Source organism: Monodelphis domestica, chromosome 2, assembly GCF_027887165.1.
Source record: "Monodelphis domestica isolate mMonDom1 chromosome 2, mMonDom1.pri, whole genome shotgun sequence".
In the NCBI taxonomy this organism is placed as follows: Eukaryota; Metazoa; Chordata; class Mammalia; order Didelphimorphia; family Didelphidae; genus Monodelphis; species Monodelphis domestica.
The window spans coordinates 541,851,986-541,879,301 of record NC_077228.1 but is presented as its reverse complement, the minus strand read 5'-3'; the positions used below and the strand labels follow the sequence as shown (position 1 = coordinate 541,879,301).

General features: G+C 42.9%; 1 protein-coding gene across 3 annotated transcripts in view; it reads right to left on the bottom strand.

The window, feature by feature from the left end:
• The window catches only part of LOC100025642 (UDP-glucuronosyltransferase 1-6-like), a 149,803-nt gene that overhangs the window by 77,669 nt on the left and 44,818 nt on the right, over window positions 1-27,316 (bottom strand). The window contains exon 1 of one of the 3 annotated variants that reach the window (XM_056820142.1): window positions 5,796-6,665. The exons of the other annotated variants lie outside the window; for them this stretch is intronic. Coding sequence (XP_056676120.1) covers window positions 5,796-6,650 — 855 coding nt within the window. The 5' untranslated portion in view covers window positions 6,651-6,665. Of the gene's footprint in view, window positions 1-5,795; window positions 6,666-27,316 lie in introns of those variants that run through there. 3 annotated transcript variants of the gene reach the window in all.

Below are 27,316 nucleotides of genomic sequence, written 5' to 3'. Positions count from 1 at the left end.
ACAGCTAGATAACAGTTAACTCTGATTTTATTATCTTGAACTTAAAGGAACCTAGACCTGGGTGAGTCCTCTCTCAGGGGTGGAATGAAGGGTTCTCCTTCCAGTTCTTCCCTCCAGACTCACAGCTGCCCCCTGCTTTGGCCATCTGGCTGTCTCACAATCTCTTAACCTCCATGCGTCCCCAAAGGGGAATTTTGGTCTTTCCCCCCATTCATGCTTCTTCCCTCTTTAATCAGTTCCTGCCCACCCCAAGTAGGGCTTTTCTGTGCCTGCCTGTTGGGGTGCTGTCGCCCCATCAGGCCATGAGCTCCTCGAGTGCAGGGATTGCCTTTGGCTTCTCTTTGCAGCCGCGGAGCTTAGCACGTTACCTGGCACAGAGCTGGCTTCATGTTTAGGGATGGACTGCCTGACCCAGAGTAGATCAGCCCCAATGTTCTAGCCAGACGAACTAGTTTAGGATCTTATGATCCAGGGTACCAGTGTCCCTGGCAGCATGGGGTCACCTACGAAATTCACAAGCATGCCGGTTTTGCCAGGGGTGGCTAAACCCCACCAGGCTGGGTACAGACAATCTCCAGGGTCCACTGCAGGCCACCTTCTCTGGAGCATGACCCATTCCAAGTGCAACTACTGGCACCCACCCTCCCAGGCACAGCAGTCCATCCTTTCCCCCACCAAGGCCTCAGGCCCCAGCTCTGCTACAGAAGTAGCTTCTGGGAAGGAGTGATAGGAGGAGAAGGATCTGGGGCAAAGGAAGTACAGGGAAGTGAAAGCCCCCAGGTCCCCCCATGCTCCATATCAAGGGGCTGGGACTCAGCCTGGCACACAGCCTAGCCCCATCTGGACTAGGGGTGGACTCTGGCATCCTGTTTGCCCAGCTATTCCTCTTTTCACCTCTGAACACAGAGGACACATGTTAGAAGATGTCCATAGCCATCCACACTGCCAAGGGCAGCTGGCCTCTCGACAGGGCTTGGAACCCTTTATCCATGTGCTCTCAGTTTAGCTTCACCATTTATCATCCCCATTTTATAGATGAGCAGCCTAAGGCAGGCAGAGGTTAAATGGCTTGCTCAGAGTCCACAGCTATTAAGTGCCTGAGGTGGAATTTCAACTCATATCTTCCTGATTTCATATCCTTGTATATTTATAAACATTTATATTTCATAATATACATGGAAACATATATATGTATCCATGGAAACATTTATGTCCATAAACATATGTGGGTACATTACAAAATGTAAAATGAATTATTTTTATTATAGTAAATTTAAAAAATTTAAGTTTTGTGCAAACAAAACCAATCCAACCCAAATTAGAAGGAAAGCAACAAATTGGGGAAAAATTTAAATAACAAAAACCTCTGACAAAGGTCTCATTTCTGAAATGTATAAGGAACTAAGTCAATTGCACAAGAAATCAAGCCATTCTCCAGTTGACAAATGATCAAAAGATGTGAATAGGGAGTTTTCAGATGAAGAAATCAAAACTATCAATAATTACATGAAAAGTTGTTCTAAATCTCTCATAATTAGAGAAATACAAATCAAAACCATGCTGAGGTACCACCTCACACCAAGAAGATTGGCCAATATGACAACAAAGGAAAGTAATAAATGTTGGAGGGGATATGGCAAAATTGGTACACTAATGCATTGCTGGTGGAATTGTGAATTGATCCAACCATTCTGGAAGGCAATTTGTAACTATGCCCAAAGGGCTTTAAAAGAATGAATGCCCTTTGACCCAGTCATACCACTGCTGGGTTTATACCCCAAAGAGATAATAAGGAAAAAAGAACCACACTATGCACTGGAGAGCCAGTATCAAAAGGGAAGCAATACATGCCCTCAAGAAGCTTCCAGTCTAATGAGAAGGCAGTCTACAAAGGGGCATGGAGGCCAGGTAGTTCATTTCATTCCCAGGGTCCCTGGTGCCTGTGCAAGCCTATACAGTTGCAGAGTTGGTTCACATATGGGTTGGTGGAAAGAGGAAGGAGCTCCATGCTGCCCCCCAGCCTCTCCAAAGCCCCCATCCTCTTGGGATGGAGCAAGCCAGTCCTTTCCAGGCAGAGGAAAAACATTACAAGTCTTTGTCTTTCTCACAGTTTCTCTTTCATTAAGTACAACAGGACCTCATTTACACAAAGCCAACAAATGCTGATGCAGGTATATATGAGCAGCAGTCAAAAAAATCAAGGCAGCAAAATAAGCAAAGTACAAATGGTAAATGATGTTCGACATCTGGATCCTCTTCCCACGTGCTGTAACATCCCACAGCAGTTCTCCCAACCATGGTCCATTCTAGCTTCAGAAGCCTTAGGATGAGGCCTTCCATCATTTGGTCCCCAATGTCAGCTCCCACCTCAGTATTTGTTCAGAGCTCTCCCTTGTAACAAGCATCAGCTCCGGCTCCAGGCTTCTCTTTGTTTCACTAATGCTGTTTAATTATTAATAATAGCTCCAAAGTGCAAGAGCAGTGATGCTGGGAGCTCTGAGGAGCCTCAGAAAAGTCATAAGTGCATAAAGAGTAGGTTCATAGGAGAAATCCTTATTCAATAATGGGGTTCACTCTGCTGCAGATGTTTAAGTTACACAAAGGGTCTTGGAATGTACTGGTCACATAAAATGAGTTTCTACTGTATTGTTTCATCCAGATTTGGGGGCAAGTAAGTGGCACAGTGTTCAGAGTCCCTGATCTGGTGTCAGGAAGACTCATCTCAGAGTTCAAATCTGGCCTCAGGCATTTACTAGCTGTGTGATCCTGGGCAAGTCACTTCACCCAGTTTGCCTCAGTTTTCTCATCGATAAAAGGAGCTGGAGAAGGAACTGGCAAACTCCTCCATTTCTCTACTAAGATAACCCCAAATGGGGGTCATGAAGAGTCAGACATGACTGAACAGCCACACCAAATTATCCTACATCTAAAGGTGTTGCACTCCCCCAAACCAAAGAAACCCAGAATTATAATATGGCGGTCGAGGTTTTGTTTCTTTTACACAGGAAATGAACACCTACAGCAGAGAACCTTTCAGGAACAGCCAAATATGGAAAAATCCAGATGAACACTGAAGGCCTGAGTCCTTGAAGCCCATGATTTGGAGCCAAGCCAAAAGAACAGTTCACATCCAGAACCATCCCCGGAGGTGACGAGTCCCCCCAAGACTGATCAATCCTCACTACTAGCCGTGGCCCAATTATTCCTACTGTTGTGCTTCAGCTACCTTGACAAATGCCACTCAAAATGATGTAGGGCCTCGTGTTCGGACATTGGCTCTATCAGAAGTAAAATTTCAGAGTGTATTTGCCCCTGGATCAGCTCAATCTAACCTCGCACTTGTTCCACCAGAAGGTAGCACCCTTAGCAAGGCTTAGCACAAACATCTTACAGCGAGCCCCTATTGCAGATTTGAGTAGGAAGAAAAGATCCCTACCAGACCCCGGCACATTCCCCCATAACAGAACCCAATCCTTATCAGGGTAAAACAAATTGAATTCACGAGCGAAGGAGAAGTCAATATTTGCTTGGCTTACAGAGCCCAGAATTGGATGCTAACAGAATCAGGCCTAATAAGAGCAGCTCTCTGAAGCTATGAGAGATGATGCTTCATGTCATAGAGAAAAAAGGACCTTGAGCCTCAATGAAAGCCAGAGCAAGCCTAACAGTCCAACTAAGGCTATGCAAAAAGCTCAGAGGAAATGCCTTTGGGGAAGGCAATCTTCGTAACCCTAGAATTATACTACCTGATTGGAGGCAAAACGTTCCCTGAGCAAGTCATCTTAGCTTCCAAGCTAGAGCCGTGGACAAGCGTCTGCCTGTGACAAAACACTGTGGTCAGCACACACAGCATATTCTGAGACACACTCTGAAAAAAGGCCCTAGTGAAAAATGACATTTCAAAAGCTCCATTGCTAAGCAAACAGAATTGGAATTTAGCTTTCTAGCCATAGACGACCCATACAAAGCATACACTCACCTTGCCTTCATTTGTTTAATTTAAATTAAAAGGGAGCAGATGGAGCCCCCAGTAGTGAGAATGGGCCCCAATAAAATCAATCATCAGCTAGCTAGAGCCAGACATGGGGCTCCCTGCCCCCCCCCCCAGCATGAGAACCTAATCCAGTTTCCTCCCCAAGATATCAAATGTCCTGCCAGGAAATTACTGGTGCAAGAATTCCATGAGAAAGCCCACTAGGGCGTCATGCATATTGACATATTGATCTATCACCTATAGAAAACTCCTTTTGAGAATCGCTGAAGTAATTTATATCCATTATCCTTACCTCCTAAGTCGTTGTTTATCATTGTTTCTGCATAAAGTTTACCTAATCCCTTAACCTAGTCATTAACCCATTATATTGTAGACCCCAAATCATTACACTTTGTCACTGCTCAGTAAGAGTTCTTTTCTGCGAGTTTCTCTGTCAGTCTTGGCCCTCCTGTAATCCCAGAGCCATTTTCCTCACCCCGGTTTGGCGATCCACAAGCTGCTGATGGAGCTGGGATCCATCATAAAAGAAGTTCAAAAATGCCTTATTCTTAGACATACAGGCACTACAGAAAGCATGAATCTGTCCCAAATGTGGAGGAGGCCAAGTCTGTAGGGGGTATACCCGCCATCATTAGGGGCAACACTGGGAAGGTTTGGAGACATAATCAAGAAAAGAGCCTAAGAACAATGTTCTAAAGGAGAGCAAGGACCGCATGTTGTTTGTTCCTCCAGCATACAATCCACTGAATAGGAAGTTGGATCAGCTTTGATGGAAGACGCCTGAAATGACCTGCAAGGTCAGAGGCGATGGATCATCATCTCCTATACATTACACATTCTGTGCCTTTTCCCCCATCCCTGCCTGGGATTTCATTAATGAATGAGTTACCTGGGGATGCTGAGGAGTTAAGTGATTTACTCAGGGGTCACACAGCCAGGATGAGTCAGAGATGGGACTGGAACCTAGGTCTTTCTAACTCAGAGGACAACCCTCTATCCACTATGCCAGGACACTTCTCAAGCAATTAAGATAAACCACAACAAAAGAAATGGTGATCCATTAGTTAGAGGGTCGATCTTGGAGTCAAGAAGTTGTTTGTTCTTATTTACTCATTTCAGTTGTGTTTCACCTTTTCTGATCATATTTGGGGGTTTCCTGGCAGAGATACTGGAGTGGTTTGCTATTTCCTTCTCCAACTCATTTTAAAGTTGAGGAAATTGGAGTGAACATGTCAAGTGACTTGCCCAGAATGACAGCTAGTGTCTGAGACTGCATTCGAAATTACAAAATGAGTCTTCCTGATACTAGGCCAAGAACCCTATCTAATCTTGATCAAGAAACCAGCGTTCAAATTCTGCCTCTGATACTAACTGAATGGCCCCAGGCAAATCACATAACTACTCTCAGACTCAGTTTCCTCATCTATAGATGGGGATAATAATAGCTCCTAATTCCCAGAGGTATTCTGAGGATTAAATGAGGCAATATTTTAAATATTTGCGAACCTAACTAGAATGTAAGCCCCTTCAGCGTAGAGTATCTTCTACATCTTTTTTTTAATCCCTGATGCTTAAAACAGTGCCTGACACATGGAAGGTGCTACTTAAGTATTTGTGGATTGATAGAACTCTCAACTACCTTGTCCACTACTGATACAATTATTATTATACTTGTTGTTGCTGTTAAGGAATGGCCAAGAAGTGTGAGCTCAAGGTATCTTGACTCATGCCAGTGAGAAAGCCTTTCTCTTGATTCCCACTCCTTCCAAGCCTGGACATCTTGTTAACAAAGGTAACTTACCTTAGAGAGAGGATTTGCTTCGTGGCAGGTGATGCCACCAACAAGCACCATGTTGGGCATCAAGGGCTTCGGGTATTCAAAGACAAAGTCAGTTCTCAGCAGCCAGATGGATGTGTGACTGTACAGTTCCTTAAAGGTCATGGGCTTTTGGAAAATATCACTTGCGGTATCTGAGACGCTTTTGAGGAGAAAAGAGCACAGAGAGACTTCCTGAAGGTGGAGGAAGTGGTTCCAGACACGCTCCATGAAGGTCATGGAATCTGAGAGCCCAGACATCCCTCTTGGGACATAAGACAAAGGGCTGGGGCACTGGGTTGCCTCATCTTGGTAATGGCAAAAGAGCCCCCGAGTGAAGGCCACTGATGGGAGGGAAAAGTACTTGGCCAAAACAAAGCCACATTGGTCAAAGGGATCAAAAAAAATAGCATCGAATGCACTCTCCTTGATGTAGTGCAAAAGCTCCGAATTTTTGAACAAGCTCCTGCAGTTTGAAAAAATGGTGTCAAAAAGCTGAGAGGTGTTCTTGTTACCTATCAGAGGGGCCAGGGTCTTGAAGCTGCCGTCCCACTGACTGTCAGCGAATCTCTGGAACACCTGGTTGAATTCTTCCAACGTATACTCGGGCTTGTATGTCTTCACGGTATATGGTGTCGACTCCCCCAACCTCCAGCTCACCTCAGGGATGACCATCACCACTTCATGGCCCCTCCTATGCAGCTCCTTCACCACCTCACGCATGCTGAGCCAGTGGCTCCCATCCATGGGCACCACCAGCAGCTTGCCCGCCTCAGCCAAGCCACCAAATAGCAGGAGGCATGACCAGAGGGGAAGAAGACCAAGAAGGAGAGGAGCCATTTAGGACCAGCAGCACAGAGAAAGCTGCCTTCTGGGCTGCTGAGGGAGCTGAGCAGTGACAGGGAGTGGAGGAAAGGCTGCCAGAATGGAGTTCAGGGTTCCCTCTTATATCGCCAAGGTAATCTGTCAATGATTGCCCAACTGCATGTGCCAATCCGTGTACACTTACTGAGCCCGAATATCCTTTAATCTGCCAGGAAGATGATTCAGCCTTGGCTTTGGTCATGGTCCAGAAATATCTGCCACAACTAACGAATTGAGTAATCTCAGAGTTGAGCCCCTGTAGGAGTGGCCCATGGAATTGGGGCATGGGGGACACAGCAGGAGTGCAACCAGAATTTGCCTGTATGACAGTCAATAAAGAGTTTTAAAGCACCTACTATGTGCCAAGCACTGCAGATCCAAGACAAGATTAAAGCCAATCCTTGTCCTCAAGGAGCTCCCGGTCTAACTGGGAGAAACATGCCAACAATTCTTGAGAAACGAAGTCATTTGGAGAGAAGTAAAGGAAGGCACTAGTGTGAAAAGAGATCAGGAAGGGCTTCCTAGGAAGGGGGGATCTTAGCTGGGACTTGAAGGAAACCAGAGAAGCCAAGAGGCAGAGATGAGCAGAGGGCGTTCCAGGCATGGCGAATGGTGGCCAGAGAGAAGGCTTGACAGATGAAGGGTTAGGGTGAAGAACAGCAAGGGAAGCCAGGCCACTGGACTAAGGAGTGTGTCAGGGAACACGGTGAAAGCGGAGGAGAAAGGGGAATGAGGAGCTCTGCACAGTGGCCAGGCATGGAGACATCAGCTTCCCTACAGAGGCAGGTACAAAGGGGCCCTATTTGTGTGGGAGTGGCTGGGCTGTGAGGTCTGTGTGTCTGTCCCTGGAGGTGCCTGCGTGTGGGCATGCCTGTGCGTGTTTGCCTGTGCGTGCCTCAGTGTGAAGGTGTGCCTGCGTGTGTGCGTGAGAAGGCAGGGGAGGCCTCTGGGAGCCTGTTCCAAACGCCCACCCCTACACCCTAGGCATGCCATCTCTTGGCATATGCTGAGCCTGGCACACCTTGAAACGGTTTGAAGAGGAGGGAGACAGAGGAAGATATACTGAGCACAACAAAGGGCAGATAGTCCTCTCAGGGTCATGAGCAGGGAAGAACAGAGAGAAGCAGCACTGAATCAGCCTTGTTAAGCTCTCCTTCCTGTTGACCAGGCATGGAGGCAGGATGGGCAGGGGGCCATGCTGAGAGTCAAGGTGGGTTGAATTTAAAGTCTGCCTCAGACAATTATTGGGTAGGTATTAACAGAAAAGTGTTACCCCTCTTGGCCTCAGTTTCCTCATCTGCAAGATGGGGGTAAAGGGTAAATGCTTCTCGGGATGTTTGTATCTATGAATCGAGAATCCATAAAACTGGGTGCAGGGGAAGAGGTAGCTAGGAGATTAAAGGACCAGGATTTGGAAGAGAACTGGACCATGATCAAGCCACTGAGTGTTGGACCTCCGGTCAATGGGTTCAGTGCAAATTGGGTTCCTGATTTCTTCAGTCCAGCTCCTTTTCCTTCTCCACCATCCATCCTCCCATTCTTCCATCTCCCTCACACTCCCTGGTCACCCGAAGTCTTTACTGGCTACCTGTCTAGGAGTATGGACTGTGATTAGTGAGCCAGGCAAGGGAGAGACTTTCAGACTCAAAAGTCTGACTCTTGACAACTCTGTCTGCAGGAAATCTGTCCTACCAACTATGTCCTGGTCCAACTAGCAGATGACCCTTTCATCGCCTTGAACCTGGGGCAGAGCACTTGGGCAGAGTTCAAAGGAATAAAGGAAATGGAATAAATACTCAAGTACAAAACCAATAAAACAGGGCTGCAGCCAATTAAGATGTCCTTTGGAGTTGTTAGAAAAGGTCTATACCCCATAATGAATCAGTGGCTGAACCCATTGCTAGGGGCATTTGGTGGTCGGTCAACAAACCATCTGTGTTGGCAAACATGGGATCAACTCCCTATCTTGAGTAGAGCCATAAAGAGTGGAGAATAGGTGAATTCTTAGGATTGGCTGAATGGATATGTGTGGAGTGCTGCAGACATGCAATCTTAGAGATTATTTAATCTACTTCCTTGATTTACAGAGGAGGAAACTGAGTCCCAATTAAAGTAACCGAATCTCCAAAGGCCATTATGATATAGGTTAGTACATGGGAGGCAGCGATCTTCCATGCCATAGTGAGGGTTTCCTTTGGTGTCAAAAAATTGGACAAAGATACAGTCTGTGGTCCTTATACCTTATGCGTCCTTCAGCAAGGCACTTTAACCTCTATGGCCTTCCATTTTTTTCTTTAAAATTTGACTTGAATCTTGAGGGATCCAAGTATCCAGATTGAAAAATAAATCCATTCCTGCCCTCAGAGAATCTCCATTGTTTCAGGAAGAATAATAGACACACATGTGACTATATTCAAAGCCACTAGCAGGCCATGGAGAAGGGGAGGAAGGTAATTGCCCTGGCGTGGGGGAACAATTAGGTATGTGGGAATCCAGAAGGGCCTCAGGTGAGTTGTAGTGTTTGAGCTGGTCATTAAACTTAGGTAGAGCAGCTAAGAGACAGGAGAGAGAGTGTGTGTGTGTGTGTGTGTGTGTGTGTGTGTGTGTGTGTGTGTGTGTGGTGCCTAACAGGCATGGGAGACAGAGTCTAGAGAAGGTGAGACCTCTAAGAACAGCAAGAAGACCAGTTTGACTGCATTAGAGAGAGCAAAAAGTGGGGAAATCTTCATGGACCCTGAGAAGGCAGTCTGGAGTCAGGCTGTAAAGGGCTTTGAACACCAAATCGAAGAGCTTGCATTGGATCCTAGCAGCTCTGGGTAATTTGAGCCAGTATCATTGGACTTTGAAGAACAAAGAAGTAACACAGGCAGACTTGCACTGGGGGAGGGGGTATCCCTCAGACAACTGAGTGGAGGGTGGAATGGAATGGGGAAATGCTGGATGGAGGCAACGTCTTTGGTACTAGTGCAGAGGGGGATGAGAAACTACATTAACACAAGCTATATGAGTGGAGAGAAGAGGACATCAGCAAGAGATGGTGCGAAGACACTGGACAAGATTTGACTGACTATTATATGTAAAGTAAGGGAGACTGATTTGAAGATTGCTCTCAGGTCATGAACCGAGAGGGTGGTGGCACCTTAAACAAAAACGGGGAAGCTCAGAAAAGAACTGAAATTGGGGGGGGGGGTTGATGGGAAAAGGAGAAAATGATTTCTGTTTTGGACATGCTGGGTTTGAGATGCTGACTGGACATCCAGTTTGAGGTCCCCCCAATGGCAGTTGGTGATGGAGGACTGAAGTGTAGCAGAGTGTCCAGAAATAATTCTATAGGACAGGGAATCAGCTTCATAGAGATGCTCATTGAAACCATGGGAGTCAAGTGGAGCAGTTTAAGGAAATGAAAAAAGAGAAAAGGACAGAGCAAAGGACAGATCCTCAAGGGACACTCGAGGACAAGAGAGATACAGTATGTACTGCAAGGACCTGATTTTACAAGGAACCCTTATGCAAGGAGGAAACGGAACTTTGGCTGGCAATGGGGCATAGGACTGAAACTTCCAGCTAAGAAAAGCAGATGGACAGTTGGGAAAAGAGTTCTTGTCCCTTCTGAACTGAGAGGGGAAAGAGCAACCTCTCTGAGTTTAGCCTGCTATAATCAATCCCTCATTGATCTAAAGAGACCCAGATTAGCCATCTTTCCTTAAAAGTGGTAGATAGAGACTTTTTCCCTTTGGGAAAGGCAAGAAGACTACCCATCAAAATCTTCAAAGCTGTATCCCTATATCAGGAAATTATACCAGCCTGACTCCCCAAGGGTCCTTAGGGACTCAGGTCCCCAGACCTGAGATCTTAACCCCTGAAGGGAATTTAGGTTGAAAATAGAATAGAAACTTCCTGTTTCCCTCTTCCCTAAACCTATCAATCCAGAATCTCCAACCAAAAAATAGGTCTTATAAATTATAGAAGAACTAAACATCTCATTCTTCAAATGTACTAAAGGGGGTCAAGATAATACTCATCCTGAGATTGAAGGGGATTTCCTCTTTACTTTTCAGCTCTGGACATAGATCCAACTTCACCTTCTCTGGGGTAGCTCTGCCTGGGAGAGGAAGTGGTGTTTAACTTTATCTCTACCCTCCCTATCAAAGACCTATAAAGCTTTGGTTCCTGATCCCCTGCTAGTATACACTCAGTGTTAGGAGAAGGCACAGGATGGGTCACAGGACCTGGGGAGACTGAGAAGATGAATTGGTCCTGAGGGTAGCAGTGCAAAGTAGGGAGTGGTTGCCAATGGCTCATGTGGAGGAAGCATAGAGAAGGAACAGATGCCCGCAGGATAGCTGCTGTGTGCACCTGACCCTGGTAGTACGTGTCAGATCCAGTCCCCAGACCCTGCTAAGTAAGCTTTGCAATCAAATAACCAGGGAAGTGTTGGGGTGGGGGGACTTGCAGTTCTGTCGCTCTCTTGAACTTAAAGAACCCTCAAGCTAGCTGACAGTGATTGAAGCCAATAGTAGTCTACTGGATCTCTAATCAGGGATAAGATCACAAGGATAATTCCCAGACCCCAAACTATATTAGCAGCTTGCAAAGCTCCGACCAGAAAAGTAACAATCTAATTTGGCCTGGATCAGACAGCATTGGGGTCACTGAAATCTTGCAGGTCCCCACCCTGATCTACCTGTGAAATCCCTGAAGAAAATAGCACTCAATACACAGAGAAAGCAGCATCAAATAAAATTTAAAATCTGAATTAGAGAAAATGTAAGGGATTTTCTCCTATTAAAAAAATCCCAACAAACTGACATGGAAAACAAATGGAAGAAAGACTATTTAAGGATCCCCGGACCACTTGGTAACCACAGTCAGAACTAAAGGATCTCAATAATCAATCATTTCAAGAAATAATAAAAGGAAATTATAGTCACATTTAAACAATAAGGCAAAATTAAATAAAAAAGAATCTATTAGTCACTTCCTGTAGAATCCCCAACATGAAAATGTTCAAGACATCATAACTAAATCCCAGAACTTCCAGGTCAAAGAAAAATACTATAATGGATATTCAATGAAATAGAAGACTTTCAAGCATTCCTGATTTTAAAAAAAAGAGAGAAAAAAGCTGAATAGAAAACTTGACAAGAGTCATGAGAAATATAAAATGGTAAACATGAAAGAGAACCCATGAAGGACTCAAGAAAATCATAACTAAAACTCAGGACTTCCAGGCCAAAGAAAAATTCTGCAATCAGTAGAAAAAGAAAGAATTCAAGTAGTGTCAGTTCTGCTCTCATGCAATATGTGCATTCCTAAAAGTCACCAGGCTATGCAAAATTGCACAGTAAAAACCCCAGGCTTATAGGAAAATGGGATTGGGACACAACTTGTCAAGACATGGACATTTCTTTTATTTTCATAGGGCTTTATTTTCGTGGGATTGTCTCTAAGTCATCAATGTATGTCTCTTTGTTGTTGCTGAGGAGGCACCAAATGCTCTCTTCTATCTTTCAAAATACTTTATTATTTCAAACTTCCTCTCAACATTTAAAGCTTTAATTTTGCATTTACTATTTGTATTTTTAAAATGAGGATGCTTAAACATATTAGAGATGTTAAATAAATGATTAAAAATTATGTAGAAAATGTGGAATAAAAAAGGCGAATGAATAGCAAAAGACAGCATTACAGTATAACATGTGCAGTGAACTGAAAAAGCTGGTAGATGTTTGATGAAGGTATGTGCATTTTGTGTATTCCTATGAATAGTTCAGTTGTGTGCAGCTCTCTGTGTTTAGTGTTTCTTATAGATGAAATTATGCATAAGCAAATACAAAATGGAATTTATGATAAAATTGTTTCCTAATATATCAATTATATTGGAAAAAATGGATGCTTTTAAAATAAATGTCACAGGGGGGCAGCTGGGTGGCTCAGTGTATTGAGAGTCAAACCCAGAGATGTGAGGTCCTGGGTTCAAATCTGTCCTCAGATACTTCCTATCTGTGTGATCCTGGGCAAGTCACTTAACCCCCATTGCCTAGCCCTTACCACTCTTCTGCCTTAGAACAAACACTCAGTATTGATTATAAAATGGAAAGTAAGGATTTAAAAATAAAATCAAATAAAATAAGTGAAACGGCAAAACTCTTTGGTCCAAGGAACCAGTCAAAATCCCACAAGATTTCACAGCCACAATTGTAAAAGAAGGGAGAGTTTGGAATATGATATTACAAATGGCAAAGATCTAGACTTGGAGCCAAGAACAATTTATCCAGCAAAACTGAATGTGTCCTATGATGGAAAAATAGTGTTTGAATATAATAAAGGATGTCTAAGCCTTTGTGTTTTACTACACATACTTCTCTATTTGGTTTCTATGACTCTGGTCTTAATTTATCACTCTAACTTCATTATCCATTACTCTCCCTCCTGTACTCCTGCAACTGGTCTTCTTGCTATTCCTCAGATAGAACTTCTCCCAACTCTGTGCTTTTGCACTGGCCATTGGTCCTGTCTGAAATATATCCCTTACTTTCAACTTATAAAGTCCCTTATTTCCCTCAATATTTATTCAAGTATCAGCATTAAATAGGAAAAAAATTTCCCAAACTACCTGAGCCCTTCCTAAATCTTATATTACTTTGAAGATATTCTGTATGCATAAATGCTCTATAATAATAATGACTAACATTTATATATTGCTTACTATGTGTCAAGCACTGTGCTAAGCACTTTAAAATTTCATCTTCTTAGATCTTTAAAATTTTTTTTCTGGGTTATTTTTGGGGACTGTGGAGACCAAGGAGTTAAATCCCCCCAAATTTCCCCAATCCTTCTGACATTCCTGTAAAAGGGTCATGAAAAGGGCATGTGCAAAGATGGGATTAACTCTCCCCTTACCTACTTTTAAAGTAAATCAACGAAAATTGAATACACACCTACTTAACCCTAAAGTAGGAGAAGTCCACAAACTACTTAATAGAGGGTTTGCATCTCCAGAAGCAACTGACTGCCCTCTGGGCAGTCCTAAGCAAATATAAAGACTACAATTGGTCCTCTAAAGTGGGGGAAGGAACAGGAAATGATGTAAAGAAGGGCCTTTAAAAGTGGATGAAACTTCCTGTTATGAAGTCTTCAAGCTTTTTTGAAGCTCTGGAGGCTGGTGGAGGACCTTCTTCAGCGTGGACCTGGGACTCTAGCATTTGGTAAAACTGCTGTTGGATCTTCCCTTTTGGACTACAACATAGTGAGTGAAAAGCTGACTCCTTTCCTAGCTTCTGGAGAGATTAGTTTCCAGAGGAGGCCATGTGGTTATTCTCCTTTGTCTAAATGGCCCTCCAGCTGTCTTCTGGTTGAGGGTTAACAAGCAATGCCTGAGTTGAGCCAGGCACCACAGAAACATTTAGGGTGATAAGCTAGATTGCTTACTCTACTCTCTTTCACATTTTTCTACTTTACTCTTTACTCAGATCACCTCCTGTACTTAATCACCAACTGACAACACCCAGGAATGTTATAGCCAAATTCAAGAACTATCAGACCAAAGAAAAAATATTACAAGCTTCCAAGAAGTTATTCAGATACCATGGAACCACAGTGAGGATAACACAGGATCTGGCTGCATCTACACTGAAGGACCGAAAGGCATGGAATATGACATTACGGAAAGCAAGGGAACTAGGTTGACAACTAAGAATCAACTACCCAGCAAAACTGACTATATTCTTACAGGGGAAAGTATGGTCATTCAACAAAATAGAAGTCGTCCAGGCATTCATGAAGAACAGACCAGACCTGAACAGAAAATCTGATGCCCAAACACAGAACTCAAAAGAATCACCAAAAGGTAATTAAGAAAGGGGGAAAAAACTCAAAACTTTTTTTAAGGGACCCAATAAATTCAAATGATTTGTATTCCTATAAGAAAAGATGATATTGGTAACTGTATTGATTGGAATCTTGAACCCTGGGGGCTACAATTCCCACAATTCCCTTTGCCTTTCATGTACATGTATCATTTCTGTTGATTTCATATTTAGTTTTGTTTTTTGGTCCTCTCTGGATCCATGGTGGAGGAGGGAGGAGCAATTCTTGGTTTTTGCTAGCCTTACTTCCTTATACTTCAAGATAAATATTTAATAAATAGTATTAAATATAATACTTGGAGTACTCAATATTAATCTTAATCTTTACATTTTGGCGACTTCTGAAGAGACCTGAACTGAGAGCTTTTGAAAGAACTCTTCTGCTGGGAGTTTTCAAATCTGGGGAGGCCGTCCAGCTGTGACTCCTCCCCCCCCCCACCCCTTTACTGCCGGGAACTGCTGCCTCCAGCATCTGTGAGCATTTTCCATCCAAGCCTGGCTCCAGCTGAAGCTGCTACCTTACTTCTGCAATTCCTATCTTTTTTGCCAGGCTCCCTCCTACCAGCCTGGAGAAGCCACTCCTGCCTGAGGCCTGAAGAGCAACCCAAGGGCTGTGCCTGCCCACAGCTTGACCGGGCTAGAGCTCAGTCACGCCCAGCTTGGCTTGTGCTGTAGTGACCACACCCCGCTATTCTGCCCTTTCCACTGACCCTTCTCCTTTGGTGGCACTGCCTTGCCCTTTACTGGTGAGCATAAGCCTCCCTACCCCAGCCCCAGCCCAGCACAGAAGGGAAGTCCCTTTCCCTGCAAGGCAGCTATTTATCTCCTAACCTCCCTCTTTCAACTACCCCAGCCTAATTGCTAACCGCTACCTGCTTTACCCCAACCTGCCTTACTTCCATCTTTCTCAGACCCCACCTGGCTTTGTACTCCTATCCTCCATTTTGGTTTCTGGCAGATCCTAACCACATGCCTACTTCGACCCCAACTCCTAACCACACCTTTAACCCCTCCCTGTTGTAGTACTGCCTCTTGGCCATTAGAGGTCAATATTGAGCACTAAAAATTTCATTTTTTGTTTTTTCTTTTTCTCTTTTCTTTCTCCCCCCCACCCTTTTCCTGCTTAGCTGCAGTGACTGCTGCCACCAGAGGGCAGCAACAAATATTTTTTTTTCCTTTTTTAAGAATAAAAATCCAACAAAATCATAAAAAATAAAATAAGCTAAATATTAGCTCCTCTTACCCTATCACCACCCCTAATAATAATTTTAAAAATAAAATATACATTAAAAATTAAATTACTTTTTTCCTTCCCCTTTTTTCTTTCCTCTACATTTTTGATCAAATGCTAATCAGCACAAATGCTACTTTGCATGAAAGTCTTCTGTTTTTTGCCCAATTAGAAACCTTTAAGATTCCAGATTACCTCCTTCTCCTTATATTCCTAGGACATTTTGTTTTTCTGATCTTCAATGTTAAGATAAAAAAATGCTACTATACGAAAGATTAAAGCAGAAATGCAGGCCAACAAGCAAATTCAATTGGAAAATTTCAAATACTTCTTAGATGATCTAATGACAAATGATGATTCCATCCAAAACAAGTCTGAATTTTGCAAGCCTGTTCCTAAACCACTAAGAGAGGACAATCCTATTTCTCCAGAAATAGAGACAAGACACCCCTTTCCTATATATCAGGTACAGACCCTTCTCTCTCATGCTCTGCAACTCCTGGCTAATCTTAGCTCCCCTGATCCTTCTTCTTAACTCCCATCCTTTCCTGTCCCTTTTCCCACTCCATGACCAATCCCAGCCCCGAGGAAATCTCATCCTCCTACCACACCTGTTCCTACCCATGTTGCCTTGGTTTCCCCACAGTCAACTTCTAAGGAACCATAGCCATCGAATGATTTCTATGAATTCCTTTTCCCCTCATGGGAAGTGTCAGAAATAGGATGCAATGGGGATGTGGTAGCCCTAAGACACCATATACCTTTTACTCTTTGAGACATTAGAGAATTAAAATATAATGTTCCTCATTTTGAGTCTGAGCCTATAGTTGTGACAAAGAAGATGTTCAACACATTTTACCAATATGATCCATCTTATAAGAATGTTGAAAATTGAGAGAGGTGGAGTCAAGATGGCAGCCTAGGAGGAGCAGAAGTTCAGACCTCTGAAAACCCTTCCTTACCAATCACAAACTGAATGCTCCCAGGGTACTGAAAACCAAACTTAACAACAAGACAAAGTCAAGGAACCCTCCTGCTGGACCTAATTCAAAAGGTACACCCCCTGAAAAGCTGGAATCCGAGAGCACTCAGGTTTAAGGGGAAGACGGAAGTCCCAGGACCCATCCCCCCTCCCACCCAGAGCACTGAAATTCCAGCAGCAGCAGGAACTTTTGGGCAGGCAAACGTGCTGGTCTGAAGGGCAAAGCTTGAGAGCAGGGCTGGCCAAGTTCAGAGCATCCAACACAGACAGTGGGGAAGGAGCTAGAGAGGGAGCATAGACCTGGCAGCCTGGCCAGAGCTTTGGAGATCCTCCATATTTGCTCCAGCCTTCCAAGAAGTTTAAGACTCAGAGCAAACCCAGCCCAACTAACCTGAACTTAATCCCATCAAAAGTCTCCAGAACTCAGGGAAGCCCAGGCTCCCCACCCATCCACATTGACTGCTGGACTTTAAGCCAATCAAAAAAGCCTCCAGAGGACAGGGAAGCTAAAACCCCCAACAACCCTCCCCAGAGACTACACCAAGAGATCTTCTGTTAGAGCTCCAAGAGGGGAGACTGATAAAAGCCCCCCAAAGCCAAAAAAAATGAGAGGAACTAGAGCACAGACAAATATGGGGAGTAAAGAAGGGGTGAATTTGAGCAAACAACAGAAAAAGAAGAAAGAAACTACAATAGACAGCTTCTACTCAGCAAATGGAACAGAGGGGGTGAGATCAGCAAACAATAAATCAGAAATCCCAGTGAATTGGATACAGGCTGTAGAAGAACTCAAAACACAACTAAGAGAGGCTGAAGACAATTGGGAAAAGAACTTAAAAATTAAGATAAGTCATCTGGAAACAGAGGCACTTGAACTAAAACAAGAAAATAGTATCTTGAAAGCCAAAATCAACCAGCTGGAAAATGAGGCAAAGGAGATGAAAGATGAGGCAAAGGAGATGAAAGACGAAGTAAAGAGGATGAAAGTCGGTCTTCAAAGAAAATCAGACCAGAAGGAAAAGGATGACCAAAAAGCCAGAGATGAAATCCAATCTTTAAGAACCAGAATACAACTACTGGAATTAAGTGACCTCACAAGGCAGCAGGACACTATAAAACAAAACAAAAAGAATGAAAAAATTGACAAAAATGTGAAGCATCTCATTCACAAAACAGACAATTTAGAAAATCGTTTAAGAAGGGACAATTTAAGAATCATTTGACTACCAGAAGACCACGACAAAAGAAAAAGCCTGGACATAATACTAGAGAAAATTATTCAGGAAAACTGTCCCGATATTCTAGAACAAGAGGGGAAAGTGGAGATTGAAAGAATCCACAGATCATCCCTTGTATTTAATCCCCAACTGACAACACCAAGAAATGTTATAGCCAAATTCAAAAACTATCAGATTAAAGAAAAGATATTAAAAGCTGCCAAGAAGAAGCCATTCAGATACCATGGAAACACAGTGAGGTTAACACAGGATCTGGCTGCATCCACACTAAAGGACCAAAAGGCATGGAATATGATATTCCGGAAAGCAAGAGAACTAGGTCTACAACCAAGAATTAAATACCCATCAAAACTGACCATATTCTTACAGGGGAAAGTATGGTCATTCAACACAACAGAAGAGTTCCAAGCATTCATAAACAAAAGACGAGACCTGAACAGAAAATTTGATGTACACGCACAGAACTCAAGAGAATCATCAAAAGGTAATTTAAAAAGAGGGGGGAAAGAAAAGAATGTTGAAAATGTGCTCAATGCTTTTCTAACAGAACATGAGAAAAATAAGATCATGTCTCATGTTAACAAGGTCCAGGGATATAATGCAGCACACTGGCCAGCTCAGATTCCTGACTGGGATTATAACTGCCTCAAGGACCATTTGTAATTACATCATTGTAGGGAGACCATTATAATGGCAATGAGAGAATGCTCTAAAGATAGGGAAGCACTGACAAAATTTGAAAGCCTTAAACAATCCAATGATGAGACCCCTCACAATTCATGTATAAGTTTATTGAGGTTGGGGGTCAGTACCTAAACCTTGATATTTCTAAAGACACATATATTAAGCAAATAAAGTGACTCTATGTCAACAACTCTTGCAGGGTGGTCCAGGATTATTTTAAAACACATTGCCCACGGTGGCTTCAGATGGATCTTGAAGAGTTGAGGGAAACTGCTGTTTATGTCTCTAAAGACCAGAAAATAAAACAGGAAGAGACTAATAATCTCATAAAAACCTTGCAAAAATAAATCAAATGTTTAAAGTACAGAATTGATAAAAAAAAAAGACAAAGGGCATGATGCTCAACCAATGGCACTAGCCCCTCTCCAAGAACCTAAATATCAGTCCCTTACCTGCCACTTCTGTCAGAAGAAGGGCCACATAGGCAATGAGAAACAATATCCACTGGAAAAATTATCAAAGAAAAAATTATAGAAATAATAAATACAATGGTGATTTCAGGAATTATAATTTTAAGACTGATAATAATTCTAGGAATATAAATCAGGCACCTGACAACTCATACCAAATGACCACATAGCAGTATATATTCAGTCAGCCTGTCCCTGAAACACCCAAGGTGCTCCTAGGGGGGAGCCCAAGGAACTACCCAAAGATTATAAAGGTGTATGGGGGGGGTTGGGGCACAAGAATCAGAGGATACCACCTTTTAATTTCCAGACCCTGACGTTTTGCTGCCTGTTGTCCCTATCCACTGCCCCCCCCCATACTGATGAGCCCCATGTAACATTAAAGGTTGGTAACATCTATTATGATTGCCTTTTGAACACTGGAGCTTCCCAGTCTGTATTGAAGAGTACATCTAATTCAGATTGCAGTTCCATTATTATTATTTAACATGTGTTCTATTATTTAACCTGGTTCTAGAAACATTAGCAGTAGCAAGTAGAGAAGAAAAAGAAATTGAAGGCATCAAAATAGGCAAGGAGGAGACCAAGTTATCACTCTTTGCGGATGACATGATGGTCTACTTAAAGAATCCTAGAGATTCAACCAAAAAGCTAATTGAAATAATCAACAATTTTAGCAAAGTTGCAGGATACAAAATAAACCCACATAAATCATCAGCATTTCTATATATTTCCAACACATCCTGACAGCAAGCATTAGAAAAAGAAATTCCATTTAAAGTCACCCTAGGCAATATGAAATACTTAGGAATCTATCTGTCAAGACAAACACAGGAATTATATGTACACAACTGCAAAACACTTTCCACATAATTAAAACTAGATTTAAATAATTGGAAAAGCATTAATTGCTAATGGGTAGGATGAGCTAACATAATAAAAATGACAATCCTACCCAAATTAATTTACTAATTTAGTGCCATACCTATTAAAATACCAAGAAACATTTTCACTGAATTAGAAAAAAAAACTATAACAAAGTTCATTTGGAAGAAAAAAAGATCAAGAATATCAAGAGAAATAATGGAAAAAAATGTGTAGGAGGGGGCCTAGCAGTACTAGATCTTAAACTGTATTATAAAGTAGTGGTCTTCAAAACAATATGGTATTGGCTAACAGACAGAAAGGAGGATCAATGGAATAGACTTGGATTAAGTGACCTTAGCAATACAGTCTATGATAAACCCAAAGATCCCAGCTTTTGGAACAGAAATCCACTATTAGACAAAAGCTGCTGGGAAAATTGGAAAACAGTATGAGAGAGATTAAGTTTAGATCATCATCTCACACACTACACTAAGATAATGGTGAATGGGTGAATGACTTGAATATAAAGAGGGAAACTATAAGTAAATAAGGTAAACACAGAATAGTATACCTGTCATATCTTTGGGAAAGGAAAGATTTCAAGACCAAGCAAGAGTCAGAAAAAATTACAAAACACAAAATAAATAATTTTGATTACATTAAATTAAAAAGGTTTTGTACAAACAAAATCAATGCAACCAAAATTAGAAGAGAAGCAACAAATTGGGTTAGAAATAGAAAAGCGACTGCTTGACTACAGCGGTTGAGGGGATATGACTGAGGAGAGACTCTAAATGAACACTCTAAAGCCAGGGCTGCTGCTGTGGGTGTGTAGCTCCAGGGCAGCTCCAGGGTGGCTCCAGGACCCCAAGGCTCACTGAGACCACATGTGGCCACATGTCATTGAAAATGGCTATGGGTGTCAGTGATAACACATATGTCATAGGTTCGCCAGCACAGATTTAAGGTGATAAGCTAGACTTCTTACTCCACCCTCTTTCACATTTCTCTACTTTTACTCTCTCTACCCTTTTTGTAAATAAAAACTGCTAAAAGTCATTTTAACTTGGGCTGTATTAATGTTAAAATCAGCGACTACAATATTATCTTAGAATTCCCATATATTTAGTCAAACCCCTAAATTTGATTCCTTACAGAAGTGAGCATGGTTAGCTTGCAGAAGAGAAGAGTCAGGAGAACATGGGAGACTGGGGCTATCCAGATACATGGAGAAGATTCTAAGAAGCTATCAAGAGAAGGAGGGAGGAGACATGATTGAACATGACATAGAAGCAGGAGAAATGGGTAGAAGTTAAATAAAAGACCAATTTAGGCTTGAGAATAGGAGGAACTTCTCACTCTGTCAGAGGCAGGTCTTGGGCCCAGGACTCCTAACCACATCACTGTTCACTTCTTCTTCTCTTGCTCTGGAGGTAGCAGGAAGCTGATAGGTGAATACTAAGGGAGTGATTGTCCAGTATGTCCCCAAAATAAGAATATTGTCCAAAAAAAAGGTCACAAGTGGCATCTCCACTGCTTCCTCCCAACGAAAACCAGTCAAGACCTTTCATTCACCAACAGTGGATTAATTACACCTACTGTACAAGACATAATGCCTATAAAGAGAGGTACATTGTAGGTGCTATTGTCAAAAAGGTTGCAATGGAAAGGAGGCAAGGGGGAATGGGGAGGAAAAGAGCATAGATAGAAAACAAGAATTAGAGATTTTACAGTTGAGGAAATTGCCTGATGTCACATGGGGAAGCAGAGCAGAAAAGGGCTTCAAGCCATGCCTTTGGGCTCCAGATTCAATGTTCTGTCTATTGCCCCATATTGCTTCTAAGACACTAGAGGACATCAGATCAATCAACCACTAGTCATTTATGCACCACTCACTCAGTACCAGAACTATGGAGTAAAATATTTCAAAGTTTCCCTTGTGATACAGAAGATGACTTGCACACATAGAAGCATAGGTAGGATACATATAAGGAGAACCAATGCTAATAAAGACAAGGTAGGGGCATGTGCACAGAGCAAGGAAGGAGTCCGATTTTGCTTCCTTTTTTTTTCTTTCCAAAATTTCACCCCTGACTCTTCCTGTGAGATCAAGGAAAGGCTAACGAACACTGCATCATACTTTTGTTTCTGCCAAGGTTTCCAGGACCCACACCTCCTACTGAGGACTTCAAAGCATCAGGGATGGCTCACAGACCCTGTAATCTGGAGGAATTGTCCTAGTTTCTGTGGCCAAAAATAATTCCCCTGTGGGGCGATCCTCTGGGAGGAAGAAATACTTAGTGTCTATTCAGAGGATCACAGATTGAGAGCAGGAAAGGACTCTACCATCACCTCAACTCACCCCCTCATTTCACAGAGAGGAAAATGAGGCCCGACCTTCCTCTACTTCAACTGATTTGCCAGAAGACACACAGAGACTGAGCAGCAGAGTCGATATTAAAACCAAAGTCATAGAACCACTGCTGAAACTTGGAACAGGAATGAAATAGTCCTTGCCTTCAGGAAGCTTACGTTCTATCTGGGAGACAAAGTAGAGTCTAAAAACAGATGCAATAAATACAGGGTCATTTTCTGAGAGAGGGAGGGCAATGGCAGCTGGGGGCCCAGGAAAGACTTTGGGAAGGTGGGTAATAGTGCTTGAACTCAGCTTTGAAGGAAACTGGAGATGCTGAATCAGAGATGAGGAAAACTGCCCTCACCTCTCCCCTGCACTCCCCAAAGAGCTTCCCTACTAGCTGACATCTGATCACACCATTTCCCTGATCAAGAAACCCCCATGATTCCCTGGAGCCTATGAATCTGTCTGTAATGATTCAGGAGAGGCATTTATGAAGCTGGGACAAAGTCTTCCATCTTGCCTAATCCTGTCACATTCTTAGTTCTACTGAATGGCCTCAAAAGAAGGGGCTCTGCTTCCTTTTCTCAGACTATGGAACTTGAAGTGAAGTGATGCCTGCAAGGGACTAGCAAGAACTGAGGGAGAAATGATGGAGACATCATTCTCAGCTGGTCCTCATTCTCCTGATCGGTGACCTATTGAAGACAGACCCAAGAGGGACTGCAGAGAGGAAAGCATTGTGTGTTAAAGCAGGAAGAGATCAGAGCCTCCTGGACACTCCAAGATGTAAACCTTAAAATTTCTTAGACTTATGAATGTTGGAAATTTCACCATTGGGAAATTTCATACTGGAAAAAATTTCCTACTGATAGTAAGAACTCTATTGGAATGTGAAACCCCTTGGCATGGGAGGATCCTTCTCCTCCCTACTTAAGACTACTTTAGGACAGAAACCTTTTGCTAAACAATGGAAAGGGCATTGACCTATGCTTAAGCATAGAACAGGAAGTTCTTTGAGTCATGATTGATTTTAGAATTGATACAATAGAGATACTTGGAATGACAGAACCAGATCTTGGAAAATACAATCTCCACCTTACTTAGAGTAACAGGATTTAGGAAGGGCTGCAGCAAAGATCAAGATTTAATTATTTGAGAATATGACCTTCAACAGACATGTGCAAAGCCACAGACCTCTGGGCGGTCCTGGGTTAAACTAGAGCCACCATTGGCACAGGGGAGACATCGGCAGTGATTGGTAGATGTGAGAACTGAGGGGAGGGAACTTAGATGGTCTGAGGACAGGGGGAGGAGAGTTTTTGGCTCTGAGAGGTTTGACTCTGGAGGAGACTGAGAGGAGAGAGGTCCTGGAGGGAGAGCTCCTGGAGAGGTCTTGAGGGAGGCTGTGGAGGGAGAACTCAGGAGGAGTCAGCAGGAGAATTCTCTGGAGACATTTCTTGAAAGGAGGCTCTCTTGAAGGTGGAGCCTGAGGTTGGCATGGGAAGCCTTACCTAGAGAGATCTTGGGTGAGTGATAAAACCAACTGACTGATTTATTCATTCTTATTCCTTTCTTACTTTCTCTCTTTTTCTATTGATTAATCAGTGTATTATAAATTAAATTTCTCTATAAAACCCAGTTGGCTTGGGCATATTCATAAATTGGGAATATATTCCCTGGCAACCATCTTATATTTATATAAAATCAAGACACAGTAGAAAACATATTTCAGCGGTCATAATTGTTATATATTTCCCTTGCTCCCAAAACATTTTAATTATCACAGTTTATGGCGACCACGAAGGGTCGCCACCATCTGCAGATCTTTCCTTTGGGGAAATTGCTCTTAATGCCATGAAAACCAGAGTCCACCATGTTTAGCCAACCAATGAGAGGAGGAATGTATGAATGATGGATTCCACACCTAAACAGTCAACATTCCCAAACAAAACAAAACAAAGAGGAATTTCACCTGGTTGTGGCTACAATGGAAGCCTTAGCTAAGGAATGAGGCTCTTTTGGCCAAGTGTGCATTTCTTGGTCTTCCCTCACTCCCAAGCCCAAGGGGGACATCTCTAAATGTTCATTAGGCCCTCTTCTCACTGAGCCAAAAGAGATCTCTCCTCCCAGGAGAGGAACAAAACAAAACAACCTAGCTAAGCCAGGAGAGAGGAGGTGCAGCTGAGTCTCCTTCAGGCAAGTCTTCTGACTGACATTCAGAGACTGCGGGACCAGAAAGAGACTTGGAGATCCTCCAATCCAGCCCCATCATTTTAAAGAGAAGACTAAGAACAAGACAGTGAGAATGACTGATCCAAGGCCACCTATCTTCTCAGTGGGAAAAGACCAACGAAATGTCATAGAACACAGATTTAGTTCCAGAACCTACCTGAGACAGTACCTAGTCCAAACCTCTCATTTTACAAGGGAGGAAACTGAGGTCCAGAGAAATGAAGTCACTAGCTCAAGGGACATAAATAGTCAATGACTGAGCTGCTAGTTGACTCCAAATTCTGGCTTTTTTCCTTGCACATCCAGCATTCTCTGCTTCCATTTTTCTCTTCGGTCTTCATTTCACATTCATCAGAAGGACAAATATCAATAAATAGAAGAAGAGAATCAGCCTGTGTTGGGGAAAAGGGCTAGTGAGCTGGCTTTGGAGTCTCAACAACCTTGGTTCCATGCTCACCTCTGACCCCTGCGGAGAGTGTGACCCCAGGAAATGAATAAATGAGGAAAGAGTTATTCAGTCCTTAGTACATAGCAAGAACCACACTATGCACTGGAGAGCCAGTACCAAAAGGGAAGCAATACATGCCCTCAAGAAGCTTCCAGTCTAATGAGAAGGCAGTATACAAAGGGGCATGGAGGCCAGGTAGTTCATTTCATTCCCAGGGTCCCTGGTGCCTGTGCAAGCCTATACAGTTGCAGAGTTGGTTCACATATGGGTTGGTGGAAAGAGGAAGGAGCTCCATGCGGCCCCCAGCCTCTCCAAAGCCCCCATCCTCTTGGGATGGAGCAAGCCAGTCCTTTCCAGGCAGAGGAAAAACACTACAAGTCTTTGTCTTTCTCATGGTTTCTCTTTCATTAAGTACAACAGGACCTCATTTACACAAAGCCAACAAATGCTGATGCAGGTATATATGAGCAGCAGTCAAAAAAATCAAGGCAGCAAAATAAGCAAAGTACAAATGGTAAATGATGTTCGACATCTGGATCCTCTTCCCACGTGCTGTAACATCCCACAGCAGTTCTCCCAACCATGGTCCATTCTAGCTCCAGAAGCCTTAGGATGAGGCCTTCCATCATTTGGTCCCCAATGTCAGCTCCCACCTCAGTATTTGTTCAGAGCTCTCCCTTGTAACAACAATCAGCTCCGGCCCCAGGCTTCTCTTTGTTTCACTAATGCTGTTTAATTATTAATAATAGCTCCAAAGTGCAAGAGCAGTGATGCTGGGAGCTCTGAGGAGCCTCAGAAAAGTCATAAGTGCATAAAGGGTAGGTTCATAGGAGAAATCCTTATTCAATAATGGGGTTCACTCTGCTGCAGATGTTTAAGTTACACAAAGGGTCTTGGAATGTACTGGTCACATAAAATGAGTTTCTACTGTATTGTTTCATCCAGATTTGGGGGCAAGTAAGTGGCACAGTGTTCAGAGTGCCTGATCTGGTGTCAGGAAGACTCATCTCAGAGTTCCAATCTGGCCTCAGCCATTTACTAGCTGTGTGATCCTGGGCAAGTCACTTCACCCAGTTTGCCTCAGTTTTCTCATCGATAAAAGGAGCTGGAGAAGGAACTGGCAAACTCCTCCATTTCTCTACTAAGATAACCCCAAATGGGGGTCATGAAGAGTCAGACATGACTGAATAGCCACCACCACCAAATTATCCTACATCTAAAGGAACTTGAAAACTACCTCATTCTCAGACATGCAGGCACTTCAGAAAGTCATGAATTTGCCCCAAATGTGGACGAGGCTAGATCTGAAGGAAGGTATACCTGCCATCATTAGGGGCAACACTGGGAAGGATTGGAGATATAATCAAGAAAAGAGCCTAAGAACAATGTTCTAAAGAAGATCAAGGACAGCAAGTTGTTTGTTCCTCCAGTATACAATCCTTGAGTTGGATCAGCTTTGATGGAAGATGCCTGAAATGACCTACAAATCAGAGGCAATGGATCATCATCTCCTAGACATTCTGTGCCTTCTTTCCCATCCCTGACTGGGATTTCATTGATGAATTTTACCTGGGGATGCTGAGGAGTTAAGTGATTTACTCAGGAGTCACACAGCCAGGATGAGTCAGAGATGGGACTGGAACCTAGGTCTTTCTAACTCAGAGGACAACCCTCTATCCACTATGCCATGGTGCCTCGCCACTTATTGAGATAAATCTTGAGAAAAGAAATGGTAATTCAATAGCTAGAGGGTTGGACTTGGAGTCAAGATGTTGTTTGTTGTTGTTTTCTCATTTCAGTTCTGTTCCACTCTTTGTGATCCTATTTGGGAAAGTAAAGTGGTTTGCTATTTCCTTCTCCAGATTATTTTACAGAAGAGGAAACTGAAGTGAAAGGGCTAAGTGACATGTCCAGACTCACACAGCTAGTAAATGTCTGAGACTGGATTTGAATTCACAATATGAGTCTTCCTGATTTCAGACCCAGCACTCTATCTATTCCTGATCAAGAAACCAGGGATCAAATTCTGCCTCTGATGCTTACTAGGTGAATGACTCTAACCAAGCATTTTACCAACTCTCAGCCTCAATTTCCTCACATATAATATGGGAATAATAATAACTCCTAATTCCCAGAGCTGTTTTGATGATCAAATGAGGTAATGTTTGTTAAATGTTTGCCATACTTTATTAGATTGTAAGCTCCTTGATATTAGAGACTCTTTTACTTCTTTTTGTAACCCCAGTGCTTAGCACAGTGCCTG